Source organism: Schistocerca gregaria, chromosome X (assembly GCF_023897955.1).
Source record: "Schistocerca gregaria isolate iqSchGreg1 chromosome X, iqSchGreg1.2, whole genome shotgun sequence".
Taxonomy (NCBI): domain Eukaryota; kingdom Metazoa; phylum Arthropoda; class Insecta; order Orthoptera; family Acrididae; genus Schistocerca; species Schistocerca gregaria.
This window is the reverse complement of record NC_064931.1, coordinates 553,622,781-553,637,605: the sequence shown is the minus strand read 5'-3', so window position 1 is coordinate 553,637,605 and position 14,825 is coordinate 553,622,781. Positions and strand designations below refer to the sequence as shown.

Here is a 14,825-nt window from a genome sequence, read left to right as displayed (position 1 = left end):
GGATTACGGCTCGGAGGAACCCTGACAGCAATGCCATCATGTTGAATAATGCTTTTCGTGCAGTCACAGAACGTCGTGTTACCACTCAAACTGTGCGCAACAGCCTGCATGAAGCACAACTTCATTTCCGATGTCCATGGCGAGGTTCATCTTTGCAACCACGACACCATGCAGCGCGGTACAGATGAGCCCAACAATATGCCGAATGGACCGCTCAGGATTGGTGTCACGTTCCCTTCGCCGATGAGCGTCGCATATGCCTTCAACCAGACAATCGTCAGAGACGTGTTTGGAGGCAACCCGGTCACGCTGAACCCCTGAGACACACTGTCCAGCGAGTGCAGCAAAGTGGAGGTTTCCTGTTGTTTTGGGGTGGCGTTATGTGGGGCCGACGTACGCTGCTGGTGGTCATGGAATGTGCCGTCACGGCTGTACGATACGTGAATGCCATCCTCCGACAGATAGTGCAACCATATCGGCAGCATATTGGCGAGGCATTCGTCTTCATGGACGACAATTCGCGCCACCATCGTGCAAATCTTGTGTATGACTTCCTTCACGATAATAACATCGCTCGAGTAGAGTGGCCTGTATGGTCTCCAGACATGAACCCTATCGAACATGCCTGGAATAGATTGAAAAGGGCTGTTTGTGGACGACATGACCCAGCAACCCCTCTGAGCCGAATCGCCGTTGAGGAGTGGGACAATCTGGACCAACAGTGCCTTGATGAGCTTGTGGATAGTATACCACGACGAATACCGGCATGTATCAATGCAAGAGGACCGGTGTGTACAGCAATCTGGACCACCAAGTCTGAATGTCTGGCTGTATGGTGGTACAACATGCAATGTGTGGTTTGCATGAGCAATAAAAAGGATGGAAATGATGTTTATGTTGATCTCTATTCTAATTTTCTGTGCAGTTTCCGGAACTCTAGAAACCGAGGTGACGCCAAACTTTTTTGACGTGTGTATTTTTTTTTTTTACTGTTTGTAACGGAAAGTAACAGCTGTAATGCAGCGAAAGCTTAAGAAAACAGTGTTAAACAGAAATTTTAAGTACTTGACAAGCTGAAAAGTATTCCTTGGAATCACCCAAAAATTGAAAAATGGGTAAGAACTAGTTCTACAAAGTCTCGGTTATGAGGCAGTGTTGGACAAAATCTCAGGTTTACTTTGATTGCCGTCAGCATCGTCGTCTGAATTGCATAACAGCATCTATGTTTCTATTTAACTCCTAGTAGGCAAATTATTACGTCTAGCTTTCGTGAATAACGCGCCGCGGTCATGTAACATACCTCGCGTCCAGATATAAACTGTTAAACTTCTTTATTTGACATATACCATGCACATGCTCCATGCAATACTAAGCTGATAGCGCGTCTATGATGGTACATATTCGTGTGTTGACGACTTCTTTAAACCTTTCACGTGGTAGTTGCGCCGTGCGCTGTGGACGAGCGCCAGTACCTCCCGGCCGTGCCGGCTGCACGGCGCATTTTTCACGCTGCCCGCGGCGCCACTCTGTCCTGCTTTCACGCTCATAGTGCATCGCAATTATTGGACATTTTACTGTATATTTATTCGAGAAAATATTTATACAAATCACACATGTTTTTGATATTGTGTGTCATGTCTGCGCACAAATCCAAGTCTGGGGATGTCAATGGAACAGCTGGAGTAGCACGTGTACCTGATGTAGAGGAAACCACAATAGGTGTTTCATGTTTCAGACTCGGACGATGATTCAAAGTCACTATCCAGTATGAGAGAACGAACGTCCTCCACAGTATATCGCTTATCGGCCACATAACTTCTAGTACAAACTGATGTTAACAACACGTCACTTCAGATTCGGAACGTGGCGGGAAATGAGCAGTCAACTGAAGCGAAACCAACGCTTTGTAACTGAATGCAACTGCCGTCTAGTGACAGAAAAAGTAGTGTTAGTCTCATTATTATTTCCTATTTATTCGTCTTAGGGATGGCTCAAATGGCTCTAAGAACCATGGGACTTAACATCTGAGGTCATCAATCCCCTACACTTAGAACTACTTAAACCTAACTAACCTAAGGACATCACACACATCCATGTCCGAGGCAGGATTCGAATCTACGACCGTAGCAGCAGCGCGGTTCCGGACTGAAGGGCCTAGAGCCGCTCGGGCACAGCGGCCGGCTCTTAGGGATGAGTAGGGCTATGTCAGAATCTGTTCTGGATTTAGAAGAATAACAAAGAAATTTGATCTGCTTCACCATAGTTTTATTTGACAGAAAATGTAAAAAAAAAAAATTGCATAAATTGTACTTTTTGTTCTGTTTTCCAAATAAAAATTGTTATATCTCTAATTACTTTATTTTAACATGAAATTGATAAACCCGGCCTTTTTGTTTACACTTTAAGTCAGTGACATCTTTTTTAAAAACCATGTCTGAATCTCAAGTCGTACCCCAGAAGTAACGAAGAGCTTTCGAACATCTCCTTGACTAAAAAAATGACTCATCTGTTAAAATAAACGCGTCTAATCGCATTGTACATCCATACGATCTAAATGACTGCCTACGTTTCCATATACTTTAATCACTACCTAATCTCCTTGGTTGAGAACAGTGTCAGATGCTTCGTTTCCATCAAATTCTTTGTCTTCTTCTGAAGAAACTCTATCACTGTTTCAAATCACCCCAGAAGTTCTTAGCACAGAACCCTTCATTTTCTATTAGCCGGAAGACAAGACAGACTAAAGTATATTTTAAAACTGAACTTTTGGTTAACGAAGAGGGATTGCAAAAATGGTTCAAAAGGCTCTGAGCACTATGGGACTTAACATCTGAGGTCATCAGTCCCCTAGAACTTAGAACTAATTAAACCTAACTAACCTAAGGACATAACACACATCCATGCCCGAGGCAGGATTCGAACCTGCGACCGTAGCGGTCGCGTGGTTCCAGACTGGAGCGCCTAGAACCGCTCGGCCACATCGGTCGGCCCGGGATTGCACATCTGCTTACCGTGCACTATTAAAACAACAGAATTTATATTTGTAATTACAATTAAAGTTCGCAGTAAGCACATTCGGTAACACTTCCGATGTTTGTTATATAGTGACCAAAACGTGTATTGACAGTGTCGTCAGCTTTGAAATTCATAATTTCCCTGTTAAACTGGTTCAGTATCAAGGTGGACAAACCAACTTTTTAATGATGCTCCCATGTTTCCTTCTGACACGAAAACATGTAACTTTTTTAGTAGTTTCGATTCTATTCATCCCATTGTTTCTACTCACCCATTTCACGGTACTCTAATTTGAAACTTCCTATAGTCTTTCGCTATACTCCTTTTGCTGCTGATATTCATAATTATAAAGGCATCTAAATACAGTCTACAACGCAAACTACGTGTCACAGACAGTAGTAAACTCCTCAGCAGTGTAGTTGTAGCAGGTATTTTTGTAATTGTTTCGTGTTCTTGTTCGTAGTTGCCGAACCAGTCAGCGTCACACTGTCGTGGCACGTGCACGTTCTGCATCTGAAATATTTTAAAACGTCAGAACAAGTTTGGCGTTATGCCCCAGTCGACATGAAAATTTTCAATTCGACCGCAAAACAGACAAAAAAAGCTGGAAGTTTCTACATGAGAATGCTATAGCTGTAGCTAGACAGAACACTCGACGCGACAGAATGATAGTTGTGAGCAGCCGTGGCTTGGGCGCCTCATCATTTCATTACGCTCGCCGCTCGCCGTGTTGGCAGCGGTGGGCGCATTTGACTGGTAGCGCCCCCTGCGCCAGGCTGCGCAGGCCCCGACCCCCTCCGCCACGGCTACCGACGGCGACGCGCAGTGTGCCGGCGTCCGCCTACGCAGTAGGTCGGCCGATGCTCCGCTCTCTAGTCGCGTAGTAACTCTTTCACATTTTCGTTTCAATTTTCGATTTAGGGTAACGGCAGCTGCTTAAACTAGAACTTAAAATGTAGATAACCCGCTTTCGTGCTTAGTCATTCGGAGACCCTCGAGCAGTCGAGTGAAAACCTAAAATACCGAATCGTGTGTGTGTGGTGTTGAGCTTTGTATTTTTTACGCGGTAAACATTGGTTTTGTATTGAAAAAGTAGATTCAGCAATGCCAGTTCGAAGAGGACACGTCGCTCCACGGACTACAATCATCGAGACAATTATACGAAAATTTGACACTCATAGTAAGTACACGATTTTATGACTTTAAGAGTTGGCATCTATTCATTCATAAACGACAACTGATACAGATATCGAGTGTGCTCAGCGCCAAATTACGTGCTGCCCTGGTACAGATATAGCTGTGTAACGGTGTATCATTCGCAAGCGATTCCTGAGTGTGCTCTAAATAAACTGCGCGCTCGCAATACACCGAGGGCGCATTCTTAATTGCGTAAGCGAGCCTTTCCCCTGACTTTTGTCTGGAGGCTTTTTCGCTTAGTCGTTATATTTTTTTATCCGCCTTCTGAGACGGTTATTTTTAAGTTATTTCGTAGTTTATTTTCACAATAGCGTATTGGTCAGATGAGAAAGAATCATGTATAAGAGTAAATTTTGAGCCTTCAGTTAATCATATTTCCAATACTGTGCTGAAGCCTTTTAGCAGTCTACTGTTTGTTTGTTGTTCCTGAAATTTCAAAGAATAAAGATTTTAAACGACGGAAATCATCTCTCTTTAAGCAAAAGGGTATATGTCATTTCCAACTGTATGACGTGCGTGATCCGATTATTAAGAGTGGCGCAGTTACGTGCGCGTCAGCTGCTGTAAATGTCAGGTCTGAATTGAGGTATTTACCGGGACCGGCGCATTACAAATTTCATTCGTTAGAATTGTGCTTTTGCAAAATGTGACCCATGTTTACTTCAGTTAAACTCTGCAATTTAGTTTTTTTGAGTATTTGCAAAGAGTTCAAGGAAGTATTAGTCGAACAAAAATCAGTTATATTGAATTAATTTGCTAAGGTTAATGAAAAATGTGTTTTACACTACAGTCTAGATTTACTTATAGTCACTCGCTGAAATCCGCAATCCAAACCGCAGTTAGTACTGCTGTTTTGTAAAGTAACAGCATTTGTAGAGAAACGTTACTTATGGAATACAAAATATTTTATATAGATAGCAGCAATCAGCCATAATTTGGTTGTAAATAACTTTATGTAAAAATACCGTTACACGTTTGGAATTTACCAAATTCATGGTCAGCGACTATTTACTAAGTTTGTTAGTCACGTATGTGAAACAAGCAGCATGAGACTTTTTGACGAAATAAGTTTGTAACCTCTGTTAAGGTGAATTAATTAGAAATCAAAACTGGCAACAAGGTTTTAAAATAAAAATATGTAAAATCAAGTTGTGACTGATTTATACTTTCCATTACAATCGTTCTGATTTAGTGCACCCACGTGAGACTGTGATTATTATTTCAATATGTCTACTTCTAGTGACTTCTTTTGGACATATTGCGACACGGACATATAACTGCGCCCCCTGTCTTTTACCATCTTGCAGAAGATGTAACAGATGAGTGTAATACAGAATAGTTTGATGGTTCTGGTTGTTTTCCATGGCCGTGCCTCTAAAAGGTTCCTAATATAGTACTTTTACTTTCGTTATACAACGCTCACTCCTACATCGCAGGTTAATGTTTAATTGTTGCGACGCACCAGTAGTCTTATCACATTGTTTTCTTCACAGGTGCAGAGTGAGACAACTACTTCTCTCGAAACCTCCGCAGCTTCATTGTGTGTGCGCCTCACAATTTGTGCTTGATGAATATATTTAACTTCTTCATGAAACTTTGTTATTGAATGTTTGCTGAGATTTTCGCAAGATGAAAAAAATGTCATGTGAGGTGCACAATTTTATTTAATACAAAAAAATATAATGATTTCAGGTGGACATCGAAACTTGATTAAAAGTATAAATATCCACCTGTGCACCAGTTTTATCCTTCTCAATAGTCAATTTTATGCAGTTGTGGGATAAGCGAATTGTAAATGAGAATTCTTGAAAGTAAAGTTCTTTCGTTTTCTAGAGGAGTTGGTTGTCTTTGGCATGAAAGAGACATATTTTTCTCTGGATGTATTGTTTTGCACAGTCATCTGAAACACTTGTAAAGGCGCTGTTCTGTGCAGGGCTGACAGTAATAGCTCGCAGTTTAATTGTTGTTGTTAACAACGGAGAATGAACTAAATTTCACATTAAATGCGTCGTTAAGAAAGTTCTAGGTGGTCTAAAAACAGAAATGTAGAATGTTCCAAACTCCTGTCGCCCCCTCTCGCTCTCTGCCCCCCCCCCCCCCTCTCCTCCTTCAACAATTAACCGTGTGAAACCAAGTTGACAGCGAAACAACGATAATACTCGGCAGATATATTCGCTCCGTTATATTAAATTAAAAATTGTGTCAATGGAGCATTAGCGCGAGACGCAGCTATTAAAATTTATTTAGAATAAAAACTTCCAGTTGTTACCATTTATGAACGACTTTTGCAGGAAAAAAAGTTTCCACATTATTGTCGCAAGGAATAAAATTACAAGTAAATTTTTACCTGCTTTGCTTAGGAATTTCTTATTTGCATCCTTCTTCGCTTTTTGGAAGAAAACTATATTTTCACGCCAAAGACATTAATACAGACAGCTCCAATAACTTTTATGTGATATGCAACCGCGTCGTCAGGTTGCTGACCAATACTGCAAGTGGTCTCCGCCAAAATTTTATAGAAAGTGGCAACGGCTGTGAACGCCAATACAGTGTCAGAGATACTACTCGATGTGTTGTTTTATTTGAGTGTTGTGCAGTAGACTTCGAATGAAATAATATTAATACTTTGTAGTTTTACGTTCCGGCGACTACAACAGTTAACTTTATTGTACTTAATATTTGGCAAGAAGGTGATAAAATTATCGAGGATACGAATTACGCATTCTGACGCACGGATATCGCTGACAACCCGCTGCTCTGCTCTATACATAAACAGGCGTGTTCCGAATTTTAACAAGCGTAGGATTGGCTAATTGACACGGTAACTATTAATTTGGCAAAGCCATCCTAGGTGATCCACTGTTAGCTTGCGTCATTTAAAGCAACCTACTCCGCAAGCCACTGTATGGTGCATGGTGGAGGGTACCACGTACCGCTACAAATCATTTCCTTTCGTATTAGACTCGCAAATAGAGCGAGGAGAAAGCGATATAACTGTCCGTAAAACTCCTAATTTCTCTAATCACATCTTCGCGGCCCATCCGCGAAATGTACGTTGACGTCAGTCATCCTTAAATGCCAGTGCTCTAAATTCCCTCCGTAGAGCTTCGCGAAAAGAACGTCGTCTTTCCTTTAGGGATACCCATTTTAGTTCACGAAGCATCTCCGTAATACTTGGGTGCTGATCGAACCCATCGCTAACAGATCTAGCAACACGCCTCTGAAATGCTTCGATATCCTTCTTTAATTCGACAAGGTGGGGGGGGGGGGGGTTCCAAACACTTGAGCAGTAGTCAAGAATGTGTCGAAATCGTGTTGTATACGCCATCTCCTTTATGTACGAGCTACACTTCCCAAAAATTTTTCGAATAAAATTAAGCCCGCCACTCGCCTTCCCCACTACCAATCTGACATGCTCGTTCCATTCATAACGCTTTGCAGCGTTACTCCTAGACATCTAATCGATGCGACTGCGTCAAGCAGCACGCTGCTGATTCTGTAATCGAACGTCACTGGATTGTTTTTCCTGTGCATACGCGTTAACTTACATTTCTCTTCACTTAGCGCAAGCTGCCATTCATCACACCTACTAAAAATTCTGTCTAAGTCCTCTTGTATCCTCCTGCAGTCACTCGACGACGACACCTCCCCGTGCACCACAGCTTCATCAACAAATAGCCGTAAGTTGCTGCTCACCCTGTCCGTCAGGTCATTTATGTATATAGACAATTAGAGCGAACCTATCTCCCTTTCTTGGGGCACTCCTGACGATATCCTAGTTTCTGATGAACACTCGCCGTCTACGACAACATACTGATTGATTTGATTACTTACGAAGTCTTCGAGTCACTCACATATCTGGGAACCTAATCGTTATACTCGGACCTTCGTCAACACTCTACCGAGAGGTACCGTGTCAAACGCTTTCCTCTGACGTCGAGAGATTTTGTATAATACGTGTACTTCTTTCCTGTTTATACCTTTAAATTTTCTCTACATTCTACAGGTAAAATAATCATTTTAGCGGTATCTAAGCAGTTGAGGAATTTTAAGATGGTAGGCCATCTCTCATATTTTCTATACACTTTTAAGAAGTTAGTTCGGCCCTGTGAGTTAGTTATGCCACCTAATTAACAGCTGTGGCATGTAAATGACCTGTGTGGAACTGCCATTTAGCCATGGGGTTTAACTATACATGCGTCCTTGTCGCTGATTGGTCTAATACTTGTTCAGAAGTATTGTTGCGGCTTGTTTGTGCTATGGGACACATTACAAAATAGCTGAGTTTCAGCATATTCATAATAACGATTACATACCATCAACATCATTGCTACTGCATCGCAAATAGTGTGCTTATGTGCTTTAACAGTGGCTAGTATTAGGTGAGTACGGGAAGTTTGATACTCGCACAAAGACGAACATCTTTAAGTGCACTGAGACCCCAGAGTATCAGTTTAGTCCCAGAGAAGCTCTTCATACCTTCATGTATCGGACTGAGATTGTTTGTAAAGGGCACGAATAACTTGTGCGTGGATCGGAGAAGGCGAGTAAGCATATTGCAGCACTTGCGTAAAGCAGCTGATTGTGCAAGTGGAGCAATTGAACCATAACAAAGAGAAGGGAAGAGTTTCATTTCGTTTTGATACACGAGTTTTCTGATGCTTTGGTAATTATATTCTGTTATTACTTTTCTCTGTGACTTTTCAGTTACGTGACACCAAAAGAAATGGCGGGGTTATAATACAAGCTAAAACTAAAATACAATGCTTCATTCATTTTACTTTTTAATTATGATTCTGTTTCCAGTTATATTAAGAGAAGTCATACGTTGCAAGGCTCCATTGCTGAATTCGTGGAGCGATCATCCATACTCTCACTGTTTCTCATTTACTTTTACACACAAGTTGCTGGTCGCAGTATTGGAGAATTCGCTCAGATGTGGCTACTCATGGACTTGGGCGGATATTTGTTTTAATGATTGAGACTGTAAGAATCTTTTTGTTGATGCGACAAATGAAGAGACTGAAATATTGACTTCATTACACATATTCACATGCTATTCTGTACAGTATACCGGTTGTGGAGAATCAGTAAATTTTTGAGCTACTTCTCTCATCATTGTAAACTAATAAGGGTTCTAAAAAATAAAAAAAAATAGTTTGATTGAAGATTATGGAAGCGTCTGTTTTTATGGAAACGCTTAGTTTATACTAATGGGAGTAGCAACGCAAAAAATTACTGATTTTCCGCGACGATTGTACTTAACAGAATAGCAGAAGAACATATTAAATGAATTCAATATTTATGTCACATATCACACAGTAAGTGGTATTCGGAAAACTTTCTGACTGATACACAATGGGCAACACACTGCTTCAGCAATTACATACGATGCGTAGCAAAAGATTCCTCAGTAGGTTTAGGGAATTTTTGTCTATAATTAGATGGTGTAATGTACGTATAAAATACTTTAGAACGTACATAAATATAGTAGCTAAATTCATCATTAATCTTTTTTTTCCAACTTTGAGGTAGTAGTGGATATCAACCTATACTTCTGTATTTCATTCCTGCAGAAATTTATTAGTAAATAGCCGTGTATGGACAGGGAAAACACAATATTCAGCACGGAATATCCTGCTTTTGTATGAGTCATTTATTCTTCATTGAGCCGTTGTTATTTGAAGTTCAGCTTACCAGAGTGACACAGAAAACAATATGGCTAAGAGTAAGCATTTGTCGTTCCCTGCAGGAGCCTAAGAAGGCCTAGAAACATTACCCTCTTGCTTGTTACTAAGAGTCGAAAAGAAGCATATACTTAAAGAAATTTATTTTCCTGCTTTAAAAACTATATAATATTCCAAAACATAGATAACATTCTGGTGGCCAAATTACTTACAGAATTGTCAGATTTTTTAAATAATTTAGGAGTTTTTCTAAGCAATGGAGATGCCAGGGATCGCACTGAAGATCTAACCTTAACCTTTATCCACGGAGAGCAAGCCGAGGTGTAAGAATGAGCAGCGCATGCATCACTGCAGAGCTGTCCTACGTAAACAGGAGACGCCCTCCTAGTACTAAAATTACGCGTCATTAACAAAATGAGCACAAAGTACTCGGACTTCTTGAATTATAGTTTGCTTAGTGTCGCGTTACCATTGATCACCTAAAATTTCTCTTGGGAAATGATACACTCTCTTATAGACTACGAGACTAAATATTACTTCACGGAAACTAAAAGCAGTTAGCGGCCATATGTTTGAACCTGCACCTGCAAAAGTCTGAAAACTTGGCGACCAGTGTAACATGCTTATTGACAGCACTGAACTGTCATCATTCGTGGCAGTGGCAAAAATTGGGACTTTGGACGGGCGCTGATGACTACACAGCTGAGCGCCCCACAAACAAAACATCATCATCAACAACAACAAAAACAACAACAACACACGGAGTCGCCTGTTGGTCAGATGCAGAATCGATATCTGCAGGAGCAATTGTTAAATTACTGGTCCGTGCAAATCTACTACTTCTCTACACGTCGCCACCTTAAATCAACCGTTTAAAGTTAAATGACTCGATGGAGTTCCGATATTAGTCCTTGCTTCTCGGCAGTTTGACAAGGCGCTGCTGGACTGATGAAGGAAACTGATATTTTATTGTTTACGGTCATCGTGCGAAAAATGATTAACGAACGTAGTTGGTGTCTGCTGCACTCCTGCTTGTTAAGCTTGTGCGTTTCCGAAAGTTGTGCTCTGATTAACACAATGGAGCAGAAGGCAGCTTCAGATCCTTGATCAATTATACGATGTAGTTTTTCCCTGCTTTCCGTAAACTACTTCAGGTGATTTGGGGTTCGTTGCTTAAATGAACGCCGAACTCTCTTTCCTTCCCCATTCTCGTTCTATCCGAACTAGTATTTCGCCTCTGAGTACGTCGACGGAACTTTCAAATCGACAATCGTTCCTTTATTTTTCTTAACTGAGGAGAGAACCTATAGAATTAATATATATGAATTGGAGGACACTCACGTAACACAATTATTAGAAGAAAAAATATAAGACGTAGTGTCGGAAGGAAGTAGAACAAGATTTTATGTCCGCCGGGCCTAAGTACAAGCTCGGATCGGGGGAGGGATGAGGAAAGAAATCGGCCGTGTCCTTTCCCAAGGCATTTACCTGAAGCGATTTAGGAAAACAGTGAAAAACCTAAATACAGAGATCTGAAGCGCCGTCGTCATCATATCGACACAGGATGTTGAAGCACGTACATCAAATTAAACTTAACATGGATGTCGAATGGAACGTTCGTGCAAAACGTTGTGTATAAGAATCTAGGCAAGAGAAGAAACACTTCCTAGCGAAAAAAAAGAAAAAACAGGTAAGCGGAAAATGGATCTGGACACGGAGGAAAACGCGGATCCCTACAAAGAGTAAAAAGTAACAGCGTAAAGAGCGTTGCGCGCCTAGGTCAGTAGTACTGAGGACGATGCACATGGAATCAAATGGCAAACCTATCAGATACTTGAAGCTTCCAGCTAAGGTTAGGGATAAACAATTCAATCAACCAAACAGGAAATCTTGCACGGGAAAGTTTTTGAGTATGACAGCATATAATATTAGAAGAGCTATATTAAATTTGAGTCGTGGAAGGTTCGTAAAATCAAGGTCGTTGTGTCTAATAAACATGAGTGGGAAGAAAAGATCCCGTTGTAAAAGAATAAGACGCACACTAGGAGGGTAAGACGGGAATAATAGGGGACCGCAGAGAAGAACAACTGGATGTATTCCGGCCATTCAACTTTTTCCGGTTAACTGTTATCAAATGTATTTCTTTACGATCGCGATTTCGGCTATTGTGCCAACTGTCACGTCTGCTACAGGCGCAGTGATACATGGAAGTGTCGTATTGTCATGAATTATTACACGTAGTGCAATGCCCTTTCGTGTAGATGCTGAGGAATCCTGTTATTGTTCAAATGGCACGGAATAAATGAATGTTCTTGACACGGGAATAAGGACTTTAAGAGAAATGAATGTACCTTGACGCTTTTCATAGTGAAGTATAGCGCAGGAATGGCACAATAGCCGAAACGATGATCGGAAAGAAATGCATTTAATAATATCATAATACATTCAATTACTGAATTTACAAAATTCTTTAAGACTGTGGATGCAAGTAATTCAAATACAGGCGGATTCCGTAAAGATCGCCCACTTATGCATGGGGTTCCCTTCATCCTACAGATGGAAGATAAGAAGTTAATTTCAAAACGTAAATACCAAGAGACTCACAAAATGAATCAAAGTAGGCTGTTGTAGAAACGTGAACTCACAGGCATCGATAGGAAATTACACTCGTCGTTAGAAGCCTGTACGAATGTATCGCTTTTGTTGTAGGCAATTCCAATGATGGGGCAGAGATGATCTGTGGTACTGTCTCCCTCATTTCAGACCTGGAATGTATCGTAAAACAATGAACAGAGAAAGGAAAGAATAGATCAACCATTGCCGGTAACCAGATCCCTGTCCCTTACCATATATGTTTACACTAAGCACACGATTATATCACTGCATCAATATTTTATGCGAACGATTTAACTTCTTGGTTAATTTTTTGTATCACCGAAGCGAATTTTCATCAAGATCTGACACTTAGTGCTCTAGGATATTCGGTAGCTTGAAGCAATATTATTGATTGCGGAAAACGTTTACTCCAGTTAACCGTGCTTTATCACCAAAATGCTCGTATATTGGATCTACTTGGTAAGTAGACAGTCTTTCAGCGTAATTCGTTGATACAAATTTGACGTATGTATGACGTCTGTTTAGGCGCGTGACATTCGTCAGCTTACGATGCTGACGGTGGGGCTGGCATGTCCGTGCTCTACTTGAGCTACTTTCTGCCGAAGATCCCTATAGAGTTATGTAACTTTGTAAATGGAGGTCAGGACTTTCAGTCACGTCATGTTTAATGTTTCTAAATGCGAATACCCCTTCTTGTCTGCTTCGCATTAAAGCAGTGTGGAGTTAGTATGTTTCGACAGGTGTAAGTGCTGCAAAATGTTACAACTGCCAGCAAAGGATATGTTAGATGGCAGACGAATGTTCATGCGTAATAGGTGAGAAAAGAATGTAAAACACCGAGGTGAGTTTGACAAAACCCGCACTTGGTTCTAGGCTGTAAGACGTTCTTTCTACATGGGACTCGCGCTTTGTATCATTTCTGCTCTGCAGCAGGAAGAGTAGGAAGAATCGTTCTGGAGTGGTTGTTCTGAATTAAAAAGCCACTATCGTAGATTCCTCCCCTGCCTTTCACAAGCAGATTCGCAGAGAATGAATGCTTTTATAATGTATGACCTCTGTAATTAATGTTAATAAGTATTAATGATCCCTTCTCTAGTCGCCATATTCGTGTCTAAGAATATTCTTACATTTTTCTATACATTTTCTGTTGGTATTTTACTTACCGCGCCTCGCCCTGACAGATTAAACCTGCTTGGTATCAGTAAATGGTGAACTTGGTGCAGTTTAGGCGTCATTGCTTAGTATGTGTCTGTAACGCGAGTATTGGTGGCTCAACATGTCTCCGACATATGAAGAGTAAATTCCCGCGATCAAGACTTAATATTGAGTTATTGGTTAGATCGATTACTAAATCTCTGTTACCTATCATTGTTCTTTTTATTTCTTGTTATAACTGGTTTCAATCAAAGACTTAATATTTAGTTATTGGTTATATCGATTACTAAATCTCTGTTACCTATCATTGTTCTGTTTATTTCTTGTTATAACTGGTTTCAATCAAGTATTAGGCTTGGTTGGTTGTTGTGCTGCAAGAGTCTGCACAACATTTCGCTGATGGCCTTAGAAATAGTTTCTTTGAGAATTTATTTTGTCAAGTTAATTGTGCATTGACCATTAGTACGTTTCTATTCATGTTAGTTGCAGTATGTAGAGTATGTGTCATTAGCAGAACTGAATCCCTAAGTCTGTATAAAGAATTGAAAGAATCCCATATCTAATCTGATTGCAGTATAAATGGTAAGCCGCTGAAGCGCCTGACGTCGTTTAAATTCCAACTGGCAGCAGTACGAATCCACATGAAATGGAACAAAGATGTAAAATCAACAGTAAAGACCAAGATCTGCTGTGAGGGTCCGGAGAAAGAATGGTGCATCAATAAAGGAAACAGATTGAAAAATGGTAGTGGAAGCAATTCAAGCGTAGGTCCTACTGCTCCGGTGCCCATTTTAAGTAGGTATGGCAGCATGTATCGAAGGAATTCAGAGGCGTTTTTGGTCAGTATAGCCCCTATAGAAATGTACCGCATATACTCAAGCAACATAATTCTTTGAAAAACAGGCATCGCTGTGCTCGCAAAACCGTGTTGAGTAAATTTGGAAAACCCGGGAACTGAGGTACACTGTTCAACACTTTCATTTTGCGTTCATCATATATCTGACGTAGCCATCACGAAAATAACAGAGATTAGAGCATTTTTTTCAGCCCATACGCGAATGAAGTGGGACAGTAAGGGGTTAATACTACTACAGGGTGTCATCCATAATACAGTGTGCAGTGGCTTGCGGAGCAGATATATGTGGAATTTCGCGC

The 14,825-nt window shown here is 40.8% G+C and overlaps 1 protein-coding gene across 1 annotated transcript in view; it reads left to right on the top strand.

The window, feature by feature from the left end:
• The first annotated feature begins 3,837 nt into the window (after window positions 1-3,837).
• Window positions 3,838-14,825, top strand: part of LOC126297448 (potassium voltage-gated channel subfamily H member 6) — a 2,320,485-nt gene continuing 2,309,497 nt past the window's right edge. Inside the window, exon 1 of the mRNA XM_049988300.1 lies at window positions 3,838-4,195. Coding sequence (XP_049844257.1) covers window positions 4,120-4,195 — 76 coding nt within the window. The 5' untranslated portion in view covers window positions 3,838-4,119. The remainder of the gene's footprint in view (window positions 4,196-14,825) is intronic.